Below are 16,384 nucleotides of genomic sequence, written 5' to 3' on the forward strand. Positions count from 1 at the left end.
TCCTTTTTCTTCAACTCTTATTTAGATGTTATTTTATTTTGCATTAGTTTACCAATTTTGTTAAATGAAACCATTGATTTGATATCAAAACAGTCTAAAATACACATAATATGAAACCAAACAAATAATAATATTTTGAGTTTATCGCAAAAAAAATGAAAAATTTCATTCGTTTTACCAAACAAACAAAAAGTAAATGTGGATTTAGAATGGTACTTATATCTTAGAAGACTAAAACCCGAAAAACTACGTAAAACCGAATTGATATCCAGGTATATTAAACAAAATTAATCTCTTCTTATCTTAAAAAAACGAAATTAATAATCTACCTAGTATATATTTATAAGGAAAAAATACATTCGCGATTGAATAATTAACCCCATGATGAAACATCTCAAACAATCTCTCACTTAAACCGTACGTTCGTCAGATTTATGTTTCCCATTAAAGACGGCCACAATCATATCGAGTGTGACCAATATGGTCACGAAACAGAATCATCAATAAAACTATAAGCAAGAGCTTCGTTGCCGGCGACGAAGCTTCAATTAACCTACCGGTAAGATATGTCTGTGTCGAGAGCCCCACGAGTCTCCCTCTTCTTTCTCTAACGTACTCATCAATCGCTTCTTCTATTTGCTTCCTTGAAGAGACATTGTTCATTCCATCTTGACCTAACTTGCTCCACAAGCACCTAGCCAAAACAACACCGTCTTCGAGCGCAGCCGAACACCCTTGTCCTATGAATGGACCCATTAGATGCATACTGTCTCCAGCCACTGTCACAGTGCCTCGTCGGAACTTACTGGACATAACGTCCCATGGTGAACGGTACCTTAAACGGCTGATATATAAGGAGTCGATATCACACTTCTTCACCATCTCTTTCCATTCCTCTGGGAATTGGCAGACCGATGCTAGTGTCAATCTTGCCACATCCTCTTGATTTTTTAAATTGTTCGAGTCTTTATTTATATATAGCATATTCATAATCAATATACGTCAGTAAGCAATCTCTAAAATAAATCAAAATTATCGACTCTTTTTGTAACCCTATCATTTTCCTTCAATATAATTACCCCAAAAGAAAGCTAGTCAATTTATATTAATTCAGAGGTTCCAGAAATAAATTTGGATTTCTCTTCATAATTTCCCGTGTATAAATAATTCAATGTAATCAACCAACCAAGAATTTTTTGTTGGTTATATTTCATCCTTCAATATGAAACAAAAGTTTTCAGTTAATTTACAAGTTTGTAGTTGAAAGATAGATTTTACATTTATTACGTACATATTTATTCATTATACTATCATTTAAAGTATATTGAAAATCTCCTATATATATTAAAAAAAAACATTTGGATATGTATTCACATTACATTGGTCACGTGGCATCTTCACATTACTTTGAAAATAAAGACGCTGACGTGTCGCCTTAATAGAGTTCCTCACAAACTTTCGGTGTTTTAAACACAAAAAGTTTCCTATTTTGCTTAAACTAAACACAAGCACGTTGTATCATTTAGCTGATACCGATGGACCTGATGCGAAGCTAATTGTGTCAATAGAAGCCAAGTTTTGAGAAGCATAGATGTTCATAATGATACAGTTGATGTAAAGTCATTGCTAATAGGAGATTGATGCAAAGCCAAATTGAAAAATCTATCATTGGCGCATAGAAGTTTTTATGTCAACTGTCAAGAAAAAAGAGAAGTTGATAGTGAAAAGCAGAGCAGAGAAACTTGCTTCATCTACTGTCTATAGTGAAGAATCAAACAATGGCATTGCTAATAAGAGAAGTTGATGCAAACCGAAATTGCTATCATTGGCGCATAGAAGTTCTTTGTCTACTGTCAAGAAAAAAGAATCAAACTATGTCATTGCTAATACTCATAAACCAGATAAGAACAAGCTGAGAAGTTCATAAGCAAAAAGTTGATGAATAGCAAAGTTGATAATCTATCAATGTAGCATAGAGTATCTTGATCTACTGTCAAGACAGTCTTTATCCACTTGATATCGGTTTTTACTATGGCAAAGAAAGAGCTATCATCGTAACAGCAGATATACACAAACAATAACGGTTTTACTACACTCTTACATTGTCAAGCAGTCTCTACAAGGCACTCTCACATCAATCATTGGTAAGGTAAATTAATGATACTAAATGGCATATATTTCAAAATATTAAAATGATATCAATCAAGTATGCACATACCGAATAAAACCGTCTTAATGTGGGTTTGGACAATATTTTATTGTCGTAAGTGATTGGCAAGGTAAATTAATAATACTAAATGGCATAAATTTCACAATTTTAGGTTATGGAAATATATATATCGAAGAGTGATTGGCAAGGTAAAAATATATGCCATTTAATTCGGTATTTCTCGTAGATACAATGTGAATTGAATTAGGCATAGTAAATTTATATAAGACTCGCTTTGCCCATTCATTTTAGTCATTCTCTAAACCCGAAACCTTAGAAATTTATCTCATTCTCCTATAATGGCTGCGATAACTTATGTGTCTGATTTGAAACCATTTGTGAAGACAGCATGGTCGAGATTTCTGGAACTTCTCTTGACTAATCACTCCAATAAAGGTTTTTGGGAGAAATTTTGGTGATGTATTCGAAATGATCGAGTGAAGAAGATTATGTGTTGGATTTTATTGAATCGACCGATGAGATCTAATTTTGTAACCATCTTCACCAAACAAAGGATGGAGTGAAGTAACATATAGAAACATAAATAAATTGTGGTGATTGATTCGAAAGGATCGACTGAACAAATAGAAGTTCCATGGTCTATCGCGGTGCGGACGAAACCCTATACGCTTTCAGTCGTCGTTTTTTGAGATCTAACCACTACATCACTATTTTGTTATGGGCCCTAATGTCCAAACATGTTTTAGAATCTTAGGTTTTATTTGTTTTCATGCAGGCTCAATTATAAAATATATGTTGAACCATAAAGTATGAATGTTAAAAACTGATTGGGCCAAGGTATATAAGAATAAAATTCAGCAGGCCTAATTTGTATATGTATTAGTTTATTGTTTATGTATACAATTTGATTTTCTTTATATGATAAAAATATTTAGTAAGGTCGAAGTCTAATTTATTTTTAATTAATTTCTTTTTAAGAATTTTGTCTTTCATTTGTTATATTGATCAAAAACTTTCTTTCAATATTAATTAATGGTATTTTTATATATTTATCAACCACTTTTAATATTTTTACATACACATAGATATGCACATTGAAGTGAGTACCTATATAACTAAATATTTACCGAAAGTGAAGATTATAATTCTATAGGAAGTTGGAATGTTGTATATTTTTAATGCTTCATTTTACCATTAACCAAATTGTAATGAAATGATTTTTTTTATAATTTTTTTTTCTTCAACAATTATCTAGATTAGATTTTTTGGATGAGTTTAGAAATTATAATATTAAACGATTAGTTGACATCAGGAGTATCTAAAATTCATATAACATGAAACCAAATAAATAATAACAGTCTTTAGTTTATCACCAAAAAAACCCAAAAACCTTCAAGCATTTTAACCGAACAAACGAAAAATAAATATGGATTTAGAAAAGTCATTATATAATAGGATATTAAAACCCGAAAAAACCAACGCAAAATTAAACAGACCTAATGTCTTATTATCTTAAAAATAACAAAATTAATAATTTCATCATGAGCAAGACGCGGATTACTACCTAGTTAGTAGTATAATATATTTTGTTGTTTCTGTTCACTTGATAACAAATCCAGCATTTAATTGATATAACTATCCACTATTCAATTATATATAATATATTAGTTGTACCGTGAAAGGGGAAAATATCAAGGGATCAATTACCTTGGGGACACTTCAGCATAACAACAAACCAAAAGACGAGATTGTGAGTTATAGGAAGTCGTCCGCTTACGACATTGTCCATCTTGATTCTTATAAATTCCTGCTGGAACACATGGCCGTTTGGATAGTTTGTGAACCCTCTCACCGCCCGAGAACCAAGGGCTTTAGTCGGGTTTAGTCCAAGAAATTTAGAGACGATAGAATTTGATCCATCGCAGCCAATCAAAACCTAATGAAAGTTCAGAATTAATAAGATGGATGGTGTAAACCGTAACTGCGCAATTTAGCTGAAAGTTGGTGATAAAAGAAAAATAGAGCTGGAAAATGAACGGTCAATGATTTTAATAAAATATATAGTATATATATATGTATATATTTAGTTAGTTTTGTAAACACAATTTTGTCACTATTTAAAATTCAGCCATTTCGTGCCAAACATGTAGCTTTCAGTAAATGTATTTAGAAAACAAAATATATCCTGTCACAACTTTCAATAACGTTGCTGTCGAGTAAACAGAAAATATACTAAAATATTCCACTACCCAATCATCGAACAATAACAAATTATATACCTAGCAGTCGATAGACGTACCTTTGCTTTGATATCTTGTCCGTTTCTGAGGTGAACAATTGGAAACGACGTAGCTTCGTCCAGCTTAACCGACACAATTTGGCTTCCGAGGCGGAGAGTCCCAACAGGAAGAGCATGAGCCAGAGCTCGGACCATATCATTCCTTATTACACCTCTTACTTCCCCGTGCGAGGCTGGTCCGACTGATTCTCTTTGTTTGATATTTTTCTCGATCATAACATCTCTTATCCTATTCAATCGTACAGGAGAAAACTATCAATATATGAATCACAACTAGAATTAGTTAAAATGATAAATACTTATACACCTACTGATGAATTGGGAGAGAATTGAGACGGAGCTTAGCGGCCACGCCTAGCTGCTGAAGAGCAAGCCATCCATTAGTCTGAATACCAAATGCTGCTCCTTCCGATCTTACAGACTCTGATCTCTCCAGCACAATGCTCTTTATACCCTTTCTTTATATTTATATGGTTATTTGATACGCTAATTAGTCAGTACTCCATGTATATAGTTTGCAAGTTACCATACATAAGAGATGTATTTTAGAAAAGGAGGAGAAAATAATGAACCTGTGCAGAGCAAGTGAAGTCGCAAGACCAGCAATGCCTCCTCCCACTATCACTATGTCCAATTCTTCCATTATTAGTTTTGCCGAGTTTTGCGATCTTTACCTCGCTATATATCGTATCTGCCCATACAGCATATACCAGTGGTTGAAGCCACGTGGCCAATATAGTGCTGTGGCTTTGGCCGGTTAAATTTGTCGTTATATACAATTATCAATCATAGCGAAATTTATCATTAAATAATATTTGGTATTTGTCGATTAACATTAAATAATTAACAAAATAATCGGCCAGGTGGCCAATAAATGCCGTGGCATTTGATATTTGTTGATTAACATAAAACCCTGTTCGAAAAGGCGCCGCCGAGGGCCGCTTAGTCGCCGGAAAGTCACTCGTCGGGCTCCGGCCGCCACGATTTGGTACTAATCGGACAAAAACTCGGGATCTTAGAAAATTCAAAATTTTGTTCATAGAAACTTTGAAATGGAAGGTTCTCTTGTAGATTTATCAATAGTAATCTTAAATACAAAGGAAAATGGAAGAAATATATGAAAAAAGGACAAAAAAAAAGAGAGGCGGCCGCCATTATCAGGGTTTGATCGAACACATACGAGGAGGAAGAAGATGAAAACCGAAATATCCGTTCTACCCTTATTAATGTTTAAGTCAAAAGCAATAAAAAATACGCTTGGTGGGTTTTGAACTCGGGTTTATTAGGAAGATACAAAGAGCACTAACCACTGGGCTATAACAGATCAAATGCTCTTACTTACATATATTAATATACACAGATAAACGCTATATAAAAACCTGAAAACTAGGCCCCGATTAATCCCCACTTAATCCCCGATTTTTTTGTTAGGCGCTAGACCCGGGGTTACCGCCCGACTAGCGCCTAACGTAGTTTTGAACAGGGCATAAAACTAGATTTTGACCCGCGCTTGGAAAGCGCGGTTTTTTTGGATTATATTATAATACAAAGTTTTATTATATTGAAAATATAATTTTTAACAGTTATATAATCTATAAATTAGTTTATTTGATATTTTATATGTACACATTTACGTAAATTTCTTTTAGGCATGAGAATTATATCCGGATCAAAAAAACAAACCGAACCGACCCAAAAATATAGATTTAGTTCAGGTCTAGAGAAGATAACCTATTGGGGGTTTTTTGGACCTGTCGGTCTTTGTTTGAGTCCGGGTCCTACCCTAGATCCGATCATAAATATGTTGTGTTTATTAGGTAAATTTGGATATTTCGAATATGTTTCCAGCATTATGGATATTTTTTTTAGGTTTTTGGTTTACTATTATAGTTTTTGATTTTAGGTAAATTTTCAAATAAAAAAAATTGGGTATTTGGATAAAATTTTGGGCATTTTCAGTTCAGTGACAGATTTTGAATAAGATTTTGAATTTTTAGGTATTTGAATTTTTTTGGGTATTTGTTTGGAGTTTCAAGTACTTTTCGAGTTTCAGATATTTTTCAGATTTTTTAGATATTTCGAATTTTTTAGGATCCTAAATACCCGAACAGATGTGGACCATTACGACTATATCGGGTCCAACAACCTTTTGATATAGATTTTTAATGTTATTGTACAAAAACATGGTCGATGAAATATTTTTAGAAAACTCATTTTTAAATATGAAAATATCTATCAAACTATAGACGGTTGAAAGTTTAGTATGTAATATGAGATTTTAGTAGAAAAATTTATATATGATATGATTACATTATTATAAAGGAAAGAGGACGTTAAAATGTACACATATATGTCGTGTAACTTCTCTTGCTTTAAATCATAGATTATATGATAAAAGTGATAATATAAAACATTAGTTTCAATGCTTTTATGATTAAAAGTAAAAATGGTAAATATAATAATATTAATGATTAAGATTTAGGAGTGATATTTGAATAAATAAAGAAATTGAATAAATTATTGTTAGAGAAATATATGGTAATATATTGTTAGTCTAAGTTTAAAGTAAGACCAAAAAATAATGAGTTAAATGAAAGGGTCGAAACAACTTTTATAGGTAGATTTTTTAAGACTCCTTCCCTTTTAATAGTATTGATAATTAAAAATATAGTAACAAATAAAATATAAAATACATAATATGACAAACTAACAAAAAGTTCATACTTTGGATAATATGCTTCAACATTCAACGTTCCAGAGCTTTGGAATAGATTGTAAGGAACTGATTGCAATGATAAAAAAACTTCATGCTTGGTCAAGCTTTACGACATAATTGGAAAGGATAGAGACGCTACAAATATATTTCCTGGACTTCAACATCATTCATGTTCAACGAGCGCGGAAACAAATTTTAGACTTTTTAGATAAGACTACTAGATTCTTCCATAGGAAGTTACATTTTATTAGTTGTTCAATTCCAGTCTGGTTACCCAGACCATCTCAAGTTTAAAAAATAGAATAGCTTTTTTGACGTCAAAAAAAATGTTCGTAAATCACAAATTTAAAGATTTGGTGTTGCCAAAATTTAGGCAATAATAATTAAATAATAAAAGGATTATTTAATATATATTTTAGCTTTTACCTAGAATTAAGTTACGGCTTGACATTAAAATTCTCAGATGAAAATACAAAAACTTTATGTATGTAAGTGATTACTAGTAGGCCTGGGACGGATCCAGATATACGGATATTCAGGATACCTGGATCCGTGAATTTAATATCCGGATCCGGATTCGTGGCTTCCGGATATCCGGATTTCAGATATCCGTCCAGATATTCTATTACCCGCGGATATCCAAATCCAGAAAAACAATTAAAAATAATAATTTTTTTAAAAATACTAATCTTTTAATATAATACATAAATTAAATATTTATAAATATATTTATATATGTCTATAATATTGTAAAAACTAAAATATAATATTATAAGATTAATTCATGTATAAATATAATATATCAAATATAAATATTAATAAAACTAAAAAAAATATTGTGTTTTAAAAATACGGATCCAGATCCGGATATCCAGACTTAAAATTAAGATATCCAGATTCAGATTCGGTTTGGACGGATCCAAGATTTTAGTATCCTGATTCGGATCTGGGCACCCTGAATATCCTATTTTCGGAGCGGATCCAGAGCGGATCTCAGATCGAATCCGGATCTCGGATAATAAATCCCAGGCCCAATTACTAGACATTGACCCGGGCGGCCGCATGGATTAAACCACATAACTTGATCTTTTTGAATTTAATTAACACTTTTGAAAGTTAAAAACATACTTTGAAGTTAGTAAACATAAATATTTGAAATCTCATAATTATCACCAAATAATTTATGATTTTTATCGAGGACCTCCAATATTGACTAATACACATGAATTAATAAGAAAATATTAAAAAGTCATTTTAATTGTAGAGAAAATGAAAGTTTATCAAACATTGACGTATAAGTCTTCTATTTAGGTCATTTTTGCAATTGCAAATTTTTGAATAAAAACTTCTTAAGAAGTCTACTCTGCAGAAGATACCTTGAGAAGTCTTCCTTTGTAAATATTAGCTTAATTCTGAATTTGAAAAATTCTCGAAAATGCCAGAGAAGACTTCTCGAGAAGTCTTCTCGGATAAACATGTTAGTTTTGCAATTGACTGAAGTTTGTCAGAAACTTAACTTTTTACAGAAGACTTATATAGAAGTCTTCTGAAAGCCTTCTCAATGTCACAAGAAATCTACATGAAATACTTTTGCAATTGACTATATTTGACTTTTCGAGAGAAGACTTCTAGAGAAGTCTTCTCTTGTAACCAAAGGTTTGACCAAAACCCGAAATAAAATTTGAGAAGACTTCTCAAGAAGTCTTCTCATTAATATTAAATGTTTCACTAATATTTTTCAATTGCAAAAGTAACCCACGCAGACTTCTTTCGACAGTGAGAATGCTTCGGGAAAACTGTTAGAGGACTTCTATAGAAGTTTTTCCCGAGAAGTCTTTTATAAAAAGTCCAATTTCTGACAAACTTTGGTCAATTGCAAAACTAACATATTTATCTGAGAAGAATTCTCAAGAAGTCTTCTTTGGGATTTTCGGTTTATTCTTTTAATAAAGGAAAGTTAGAAGACTTTTAGGGAAGTCTTCTTGATGGAGAACACATCTAGCGAAGTCTTCTGAAAGTCTTTGCGAACAGATCTGAGAAAAGAAATGATTTCATACTTTGAGCATGTGAGATTACTTGCTTTGTTTCTCCAAACACCCATAACTTCACTATAAAAGCTACCAAGTCGTTAATGACCATGAATCATGAGCTTCAAGGTCTCTACGAAACTTACAAAGCTTGGAATCAAAATCTAAGGTTTTTTGGATGAATTTGAAGAGAGAGTGAAAGATATGTGATTTGTGTGCATAATTAATAAGATATGAAGAGTTAAAATCGAAACTTTGGTGCATTAAGAGCTTCAAATTAGTTTTTAGATGGTGGTTAGTGTATTGATGACAATGACAATATTGTAAATATTTGGTGAAGATGGGGATGTAAAATAAAAAAGAAGAAAAAAAGAAAGAAAAAGTGACATTTTCGTGAATAACTCGAATTTCTAAGGTGAATAAGAAAAAGAAAGTTTAAAAAAAAGCATGGGTTATTTTTGTGTTTGACTTGAAATTTTAGGTCATATTTGAAAAAAGCCATTTATTAATTTAATATAATTTTATCATATTTAGCTCAATACAATAATTTTCTTTTAATATGAATGATTATGATTATATAATAATATTTCAAAACTAATTATAAAATTAGTGAAAATATTTACATATAATTTTTGAAAATTAAGATCTTGTTAAAAGGGAGAATTTTACTTCTACACTTTCTTTGGTACCACATTTCAAGTATACCACTAGTATGAAGACATTTTCACAAATACACTTTTCATTAATGACCAAAAGACCATACTAGCCCTAACCTTATCTCTCTCTCGCGATCCTCTTTTCTTTCTCTCTCTCTCTCTCGCGATCTTTTTTCTTCCTCTCTGCCTCCGATTCACCGGAGATCCACCATCTCTCTCTCATTCCACCGGTTCTCTGCGGTTCACTCTGCGGTTCACTCTGTCGACTCCTACTTCTGTACAAGATTCCCAACTGGTATGCATCTAATTTCTCCTTTTTTGTTTGTGTCGATTAATTTTGCGAAATTTCGATTTTGTGGTTATTATAGTCGAAAAATCAAACAAGATTGCTTTAGACTTCTAATCTGTACATGTCGATCTAAGATAAACAATTTTGATTGTGAAAACATTGAGTTTTGACAACTTAAGACCCTTTATAACCTTTTGTAAATCTGAGTTATTTTGTAATGTAATTGATATGTTCAGTTCCTGAGAAGCTGTGTTCAAGCTTATATGAGAGCCACAATCCTGCCAGCACACATTTGCTTTAATTGTTGGTGAATGGTCGATTCACAATAAGAAAGTTGGCAGAATCTGAAAGTTTTGTTTTTGGTTCTGCGTTTCTTAACAGTTGTGACTTACGTGTCTGTCTAGTACTCAATGTAGCTCAATATGTTAATTATTTACTCTAATCTCTTGCTTGTTTCTTGACCATAATACAACAAACAGAGCGGTAGAATCCAATGAGATGTGGAAGACTCAGGAGCAAGAAAACGAAAGGCTCAAAATAAAATCAAGAGAGGAAAGCAGCAGCAGCAGTAGCCAAATGAAGTGGAGTAGTAGTTTCTCGAAAAGGAGTTTGGATAAGAAATGTAGCTCCATTAACGAGGAGAGAAAGATCACTCATCAATCATCATTGGACAAAAGATTGTACTTGGATGATGATGATGAAGGTTTAGGAGATGATGAGAATTGAGTCTTTTCTCCAATCACGGTATATATGTCTATTTGCTATAGCTTCTGTTACCTTTAGCTTCCTTCATCTTCTGAGTCTCTTTGTAAATGACAGGAACAAACGTGGGAGAGGCTCTGTTGGTCCTAGGATGGATGAAAATGTCCCTTATCTTCCCACCGAGAAGGTTGATCAATTGCAAAGTTCTGATACAAGGGAAAGGAAGGTAGTCTTGCTGCAGCTTGGGCTCTAGCTAATCTATATTATCTTGCATGTTAGAAAGCTCTTATAAGGGTTTATAAAACTATTTATAAGAACTTATAAATCATTTTTAAGGTTTTAAAAATATATTTATAAAAGTTTATGAATCTGTATATAAGGTTTGTAAAAATATTATAAGAGTTTAATAATCTTCATAACACAATTTATAAGAGTTAATAAATCTTTTTCAAGAGTTTATAAATCTTTACAAACATTTAGAAGTAAAATATTCATAAAGCTATTATAAGTGTCTATAATTCTAATATAAATGTTTGTAAATTATTTATAGTAAATAAAAGATTATTTATAATAGTTTATAAAACAATTAATAAGACTTTATAAAATCAGTCTATAAGGTTTTTTAAATATATTATTAAAGTATAATTCATTTATAAGAGTTTATAAAATCCGTTTATAAGGATTATAAATAATTAATAAATGTTTATGAATGATTTATGAAGATTTAGAAATCATTTATAAACCTTTATCAATAGTTTATATATATTCCTCATGTGGTGGAAAACAGCGAGATGATGTAGCAGAGGTTTGTGGGGATATTGAGTTTGCTGTATAGTTCTTAGCTAAGAATAAGAGCGAGTGTCTCCAAGAAGAATGGGGAGTGTTGGAGAAGTCTCCGGAGGCGGCTTTAGATGTGGATCAGACGATCTTCATGGTTACGGCGGAAGACGTGGAGAGGAGCAAAACGACGGTGTTATGGACAGCAAGAAACTTCTCCAGCAAGAAGATTTGCTTGCTTTACGTCCATCGTCCTGCTTGGCCTGCCTCCTGCAGTGAGAATCTTATGCTTCTCTTTCTCTCTGACTTAACTGTTTTGTGGTGAATTATAGAATATTTATGGATGTTGAATTGTTCTTGAGTGTAGATTTGCTCATGAATCATGATTGAATCTTACCGAGTCTATATATATATCCTTTAGTTGATTGTGGATGATGTTAATGATGTACCTCTGTTTGCTAAGAAAATCTGAGAAATGATATAATTGTTTTATAAAGAAGAAGCAGAGAAACCATATCAAATTATATCATCATAATAAAATCCTTATAAGGCTTTATAAAGATAATAAATAATTTATAAATATTTATAAATCATTTATGAAAATTCAGAAATCATTTATAAACCTTTATCAATAGTTTATATATATATTCCTATAAATGATTTATAAACCTTTATAAAATCACTTATAAGAATATACCAAATATTTATAAGGTTTTATAAAATCATTTATAAATATTTAGAAAGGTAATTTCATTTATAAAGTCTTAAAAATCATTTATAAGATTTTATAAATCTTTACATTTAGAAGTAAAATATTCATAAAGCTATTATAAGTTTAAAAAGTAAAATCGATGATATAAATACATGAAGATGCTCGTTACTAATTTTCTGAAAAACGAAACTAGAGTAAATGTAAAGTACAAATGATTTACAGCTTACAATCACTTATAAGAACACGTGTTATACATATATATATATATATATATTACAGAAAGACATGTGTCTTGTTTCTCTTATATGTGTTAAAAACATATATATTACATATAAAAACACGTGTCTTATCTCTCTTTCTGCAACTCCAATCTTCTTGAAAATTGTGTTTCCTTCTGAAAACATAAAAACATAAGGCTAAATATATATATTGTTTTACGGTTTCTTTTATAAGGCCTTATAAATATAAAAATTGTAATAAATACCTCAAGCGGATTACCTTTATAAAATCACTTATAAATTTTATAAGAGCTTATAAAACCTTGTATCAACCATCTATAAAGTTTTTAAAACATATATAAATATTTATAAGATTTTATAAATCTTTTTCAAGAGTTTATAAATCTTTTCAAGAGTTTATAAATCTTTTATAAGATTTTATAAATCTTTACATTTAGAAGTAAAATATTCATAAAGCTATTATAAGTTTAAAAAATAAAATCGGTGATATAAATACATGAAGATGCTCATTACTAATTTTCTGAAAAAAGAAACTAGAGTAAATGTAAAGTACAAATGATTTACAGCTTACAATCACTTATAAGAACACGTGTTACACATATATATTACAGAAAGACATGTGTCTTGTTTCTCTTATATGTGTCAAGAACATATATATTACATACAAAAACACGTGTCTTCTCTCTCTTTCTGCAACTCCAATCTTCTTAAAAATTGTGTTTCCCTATGAAAACATAAAAATATAAGGCTAAATATATATATATATATATATTGTTTTACGGTTTCTTTTATAAAACCTTATAAATATAAAAATTGTAATAAATACCTCAAGGGGGTTACCTTTATAAAATCACTTATAAATTTTATAAGAGCTTATAAAACCTTGTATCAACCATCTATAAAGTTTTTAAAACATATATAAATATTTATAAAACTATTTAAAAGGGTTTATAAAACTATTTACAAGAACTTATAAGCTATTTATAAGAGTTTTTACATTTATTTATAAGTGTTCATAAATTAATTTACAAGGTTTATAAATCTATTTATAAGAGTTTATAAATCACCAAATTAACCAACTTTTCACTATTTCTTTGCTTATTAAGGAACATCATTCTTTTACAGTTTCTTTTATAAGGCCTTATAAAAAAGTATAATTGAGTATTGAGATGATTGAGTATTGAGAGATACTTGAGGTTTCTGAATTTATAATGGTTTATAAAAATTTATAAAGGGTTTACAAAACCACAATGTTAGATGAACGTCTCAGTTCTGCAGATGCACATAATGTATCCAGACCAGATATATAGCCTTCTAGGACCTTTCTCACAGCAATAGCAAAAGCCTGATTAACAAGAGTATAGTGGCTCTTGTTATTGGCTTCTTCATTTTCACCTACTTTACAGCTCCCCCATGTCCCTCAACTTCCAACTTGAAGTTCATGAAATGGGTCTACGAAGTTATGGAGAAGAAAGACCAAAGAACCAAAACAGCCTATGTTTCAAAGAATCTGTCCCAAGGCGTCAGTGCTTGATAACCGATGCCACAAGCTCAGACTTTTGTGGGTTGTCCTATCAGCTGGCTCAGAGCATAATCCATAAGAGAGCTTCTGTATGCTAATAAGAGAAGAACACCTTGCAGGGCATTCAACGCCAACCTAACCAAACTTAATTCCTATTAAAAAGCAACAAAATTGTGAGAGAATGTGGCCAAAAGTAGAAGTAGTCTCAATATACTTCTTTCATTTCATCTAAGCACTAAAGATATTCCATTGTTCTGTAATTGATTACTAAGAATAGAAATCTGAGAACATGACATCGTAATCTACCCTAAGATAATGATTTCGTCGTAACTCAATACAGTACATCGAGTACTAAACTCAAATCAATAAAATTGATACTTCTTTTCCCCCAAATCATTTCCTATTAGGTTTCCGATCCTAGCCACTCAAGTGAAATGCAAAGCTCATGTTTCCACGCATACAAACATGAAAAGCGTAAATGGTGAACTTACAGAGGCAAATGAAGAAGACGGAGGAGAAGCACGAGTTGGAAGAGGAAATTGGCAGCTCTAAGAATGTAAGGACTCTCAATTACTTGGTGGAAGGTAAAGCTCCTCCTGTTTGAGCTTCTCCATAAGCGAATCAATGCTCGTCGCCACCGTCATTATTTCTCAATCGAGGAGAAAGTGAGAGATCGTCTTGTTCGCCTGAGCTTGTAGAGTTTTTCAGTTTCGTCGGAGAATTCGTCAGCGCCGTCCGGAGAACTCGTCAGGATCGTCGGATTTGATCACCGTCGAATTCGAAATCAATCTGGAAACTCTCAGATTTGGAATTGAGGGAGAACGAGAGTAATTTAGGTTTAATTATTCAGGGGTATAATGGTACTTTGTCTATTAAAATTTTAATGGTAAAGTTGAAAAGTGTAAAGTTGAAAAGTGGTATTAGGAAAGTGGTATTAGTGGCAATTCTTTTGAAATAGATTTGTTAGATTTTTAAAAATATATATTTTTATATTTAAAATAAAAAGATATCAAAAGATGTTATAATTAAATTTCTAAAGGATGGTCCATATTAAAAGAAAATCACACATGAAAGAAGTCATGACGTCTATTTTAATAGAATTGATGTCCCATCTTTATAATATAAAGAACTTTTTAGTTTTTACTAGTATCTCATATATATTAATTGAGAAACATTGCATCTTCTTTTTGTAGCCATGTGTTATGATTATGATGATTCTTAAAATCATTAGCGATATAGGTTGGTTTATCTAATTATATAATAGTTTTTTTATTGAACCAACCATAAATTCATTATTAGTGTTTTTATTATTTTTTAAAATAAAAGTTACATAATTGCCTAATATGGCTAAAATATATATGAGAATTAATGATTTTGAATAATAAAGATTTGATAAAAATTATTGTATCTTATACCATATTTGTTTAGTTTAAAAATATTATAAAAAATTAAACAACCACATTAACCATATAATAAAAAATAGATTTTTCTGTATATGTTATATTTAATTTTTTTAAACGACTTTAAATTATTAAAACTGTTAAAAGTCTCACATTTAAAACTCTCACATTTAAAATTTTTTGTTATGACAAAATAAAAATAATATAAAAATCATATAAGTAAAAGTCTAGTTTAATTAATTATTAAGATTAAAATATATATATATATAGTTTTAAATTAAATTATATATCATATAAAAAATACTTAGATATTCTAATCTCAAAATTTACTTGTAAAGACTTTTTCTTTTGATAAAAGCTTTGAATAAACATTGATAACTTAAATTTAAAAAAAATTAAAAAATACTAAAACTGTTAATTCCATGATGAAAATTTTGTTATTAGTAATTTAAAATTTTTACAATAAAAGATACAAATGATCAAAAAAACTAAATGAGTAGAAAGATTCATTTACTAGACATTAATATTAAAAATATATTATGTATGTTAATATCATTTAAATTTAATTATATATCCTATTAAATAAAAAATATTTTATAGATTAATAAAATTGATTTACGTAATCGCACCAATTGAACTATATATGTAATAGTTACTGATTTTTAATTATTCAATATATATTTATTATTTCATAATATGTAAAACTATATAATACATAAAATCATTTATATATATAATGTTTATTCCGCGCAAGGTGCATGTCTTAATCTAGTTTCTATATTATTTGATAAATCAATTAATTAACCAATACACTCAAATGATTTATATAAAAAATGAAAATAAGTGTAAGTATTTTTCATAGTTAGATACAACAA

At 30.3% G+C, this 16,384-nt stretch overlaps 1 protein-coding gene and 1 long non-coding RNA gene across 2 annotated transcripts; one reads left to right on the forward strand and one right to left on the reverse strand.

The window, feature by feature from the left end:
• Nucleotides 1–317: 317 nt before the first annotated feature.
• LOC106360638 (monooxygenase 1) lies at nt 318–5,223 on the reverse strand. The gene is made up of 5 exons (XM_013800265.3): nt 5,042–5,223; nt 4,781–4,927; nt 4,470–4,698; nt 3,878–4,106; nt 318–965 (listed from the first exon to the last, which is right to left on the reverse strand). The coding sequence occupies exons 1-5, from the start codon at nt 5,110–5,112 to the stop codon at nt 445–447; spliced, it is 1,197 nt and encodes a 398-aa protein (XP_013655719.2). The 5' UTR covers nt 5,113–5,223; the 3' UTR covers nt 318–444.
• A 4,646-nt stretch (nt 5,224–9,869) lies between these two features.
• LOC125577309 lies at nt 9,870–12,132 on the forward strand. The gene is made up of 2 exons (XR_007315702.1): nt 9,870–10,901; nt 10,977–12,132. It is a non-coding gene; the product is annotated as an uncharacterized LOC125577309 (long non-coding RNA).
• The last annotated feature ends 4,252 nt before the right edge of the window (nt 12,133–16,384 follow it).

The sequence above is a fragment of the Brassica napus genome, chromosome A8 (assembly GCF_020379485.1).
Source record: "Brassica napus cultivar Da-Ae chromosome A8, Da-Ae, whole genome shotgun sequence".
NCBI classification, from domain to species: domain Eukaryota; kingdom Viridiplantae; phylum Streptophyta; class Magnoliopsida; order Brassicales; family Brassicaceae; genus Brassica; species Brassica napus.

Coding starts and splice junctions, on each gene's coding strand:
- LOC106360638 (XM_013800265.3), bottom strand. CDS start 5,112: ATGGAAGAATTGGACATAGTGATAGTGGGAGGAGGCATTGCTGGTCTT. Junction 4,699..4,780: donor AATTCTCTCCCAATTCATCA/GTAGGTGTATAA, acceptor ACGATTGAATAG/GATAAGAGATGTTATGATCG. Junction 4,107..4,469: donor GACAAGATATCAAAGCAAAG/GTACGTCTATCG, acceptor AACTTTCATTAG/GTTTTGATTGGCTGCGATGG.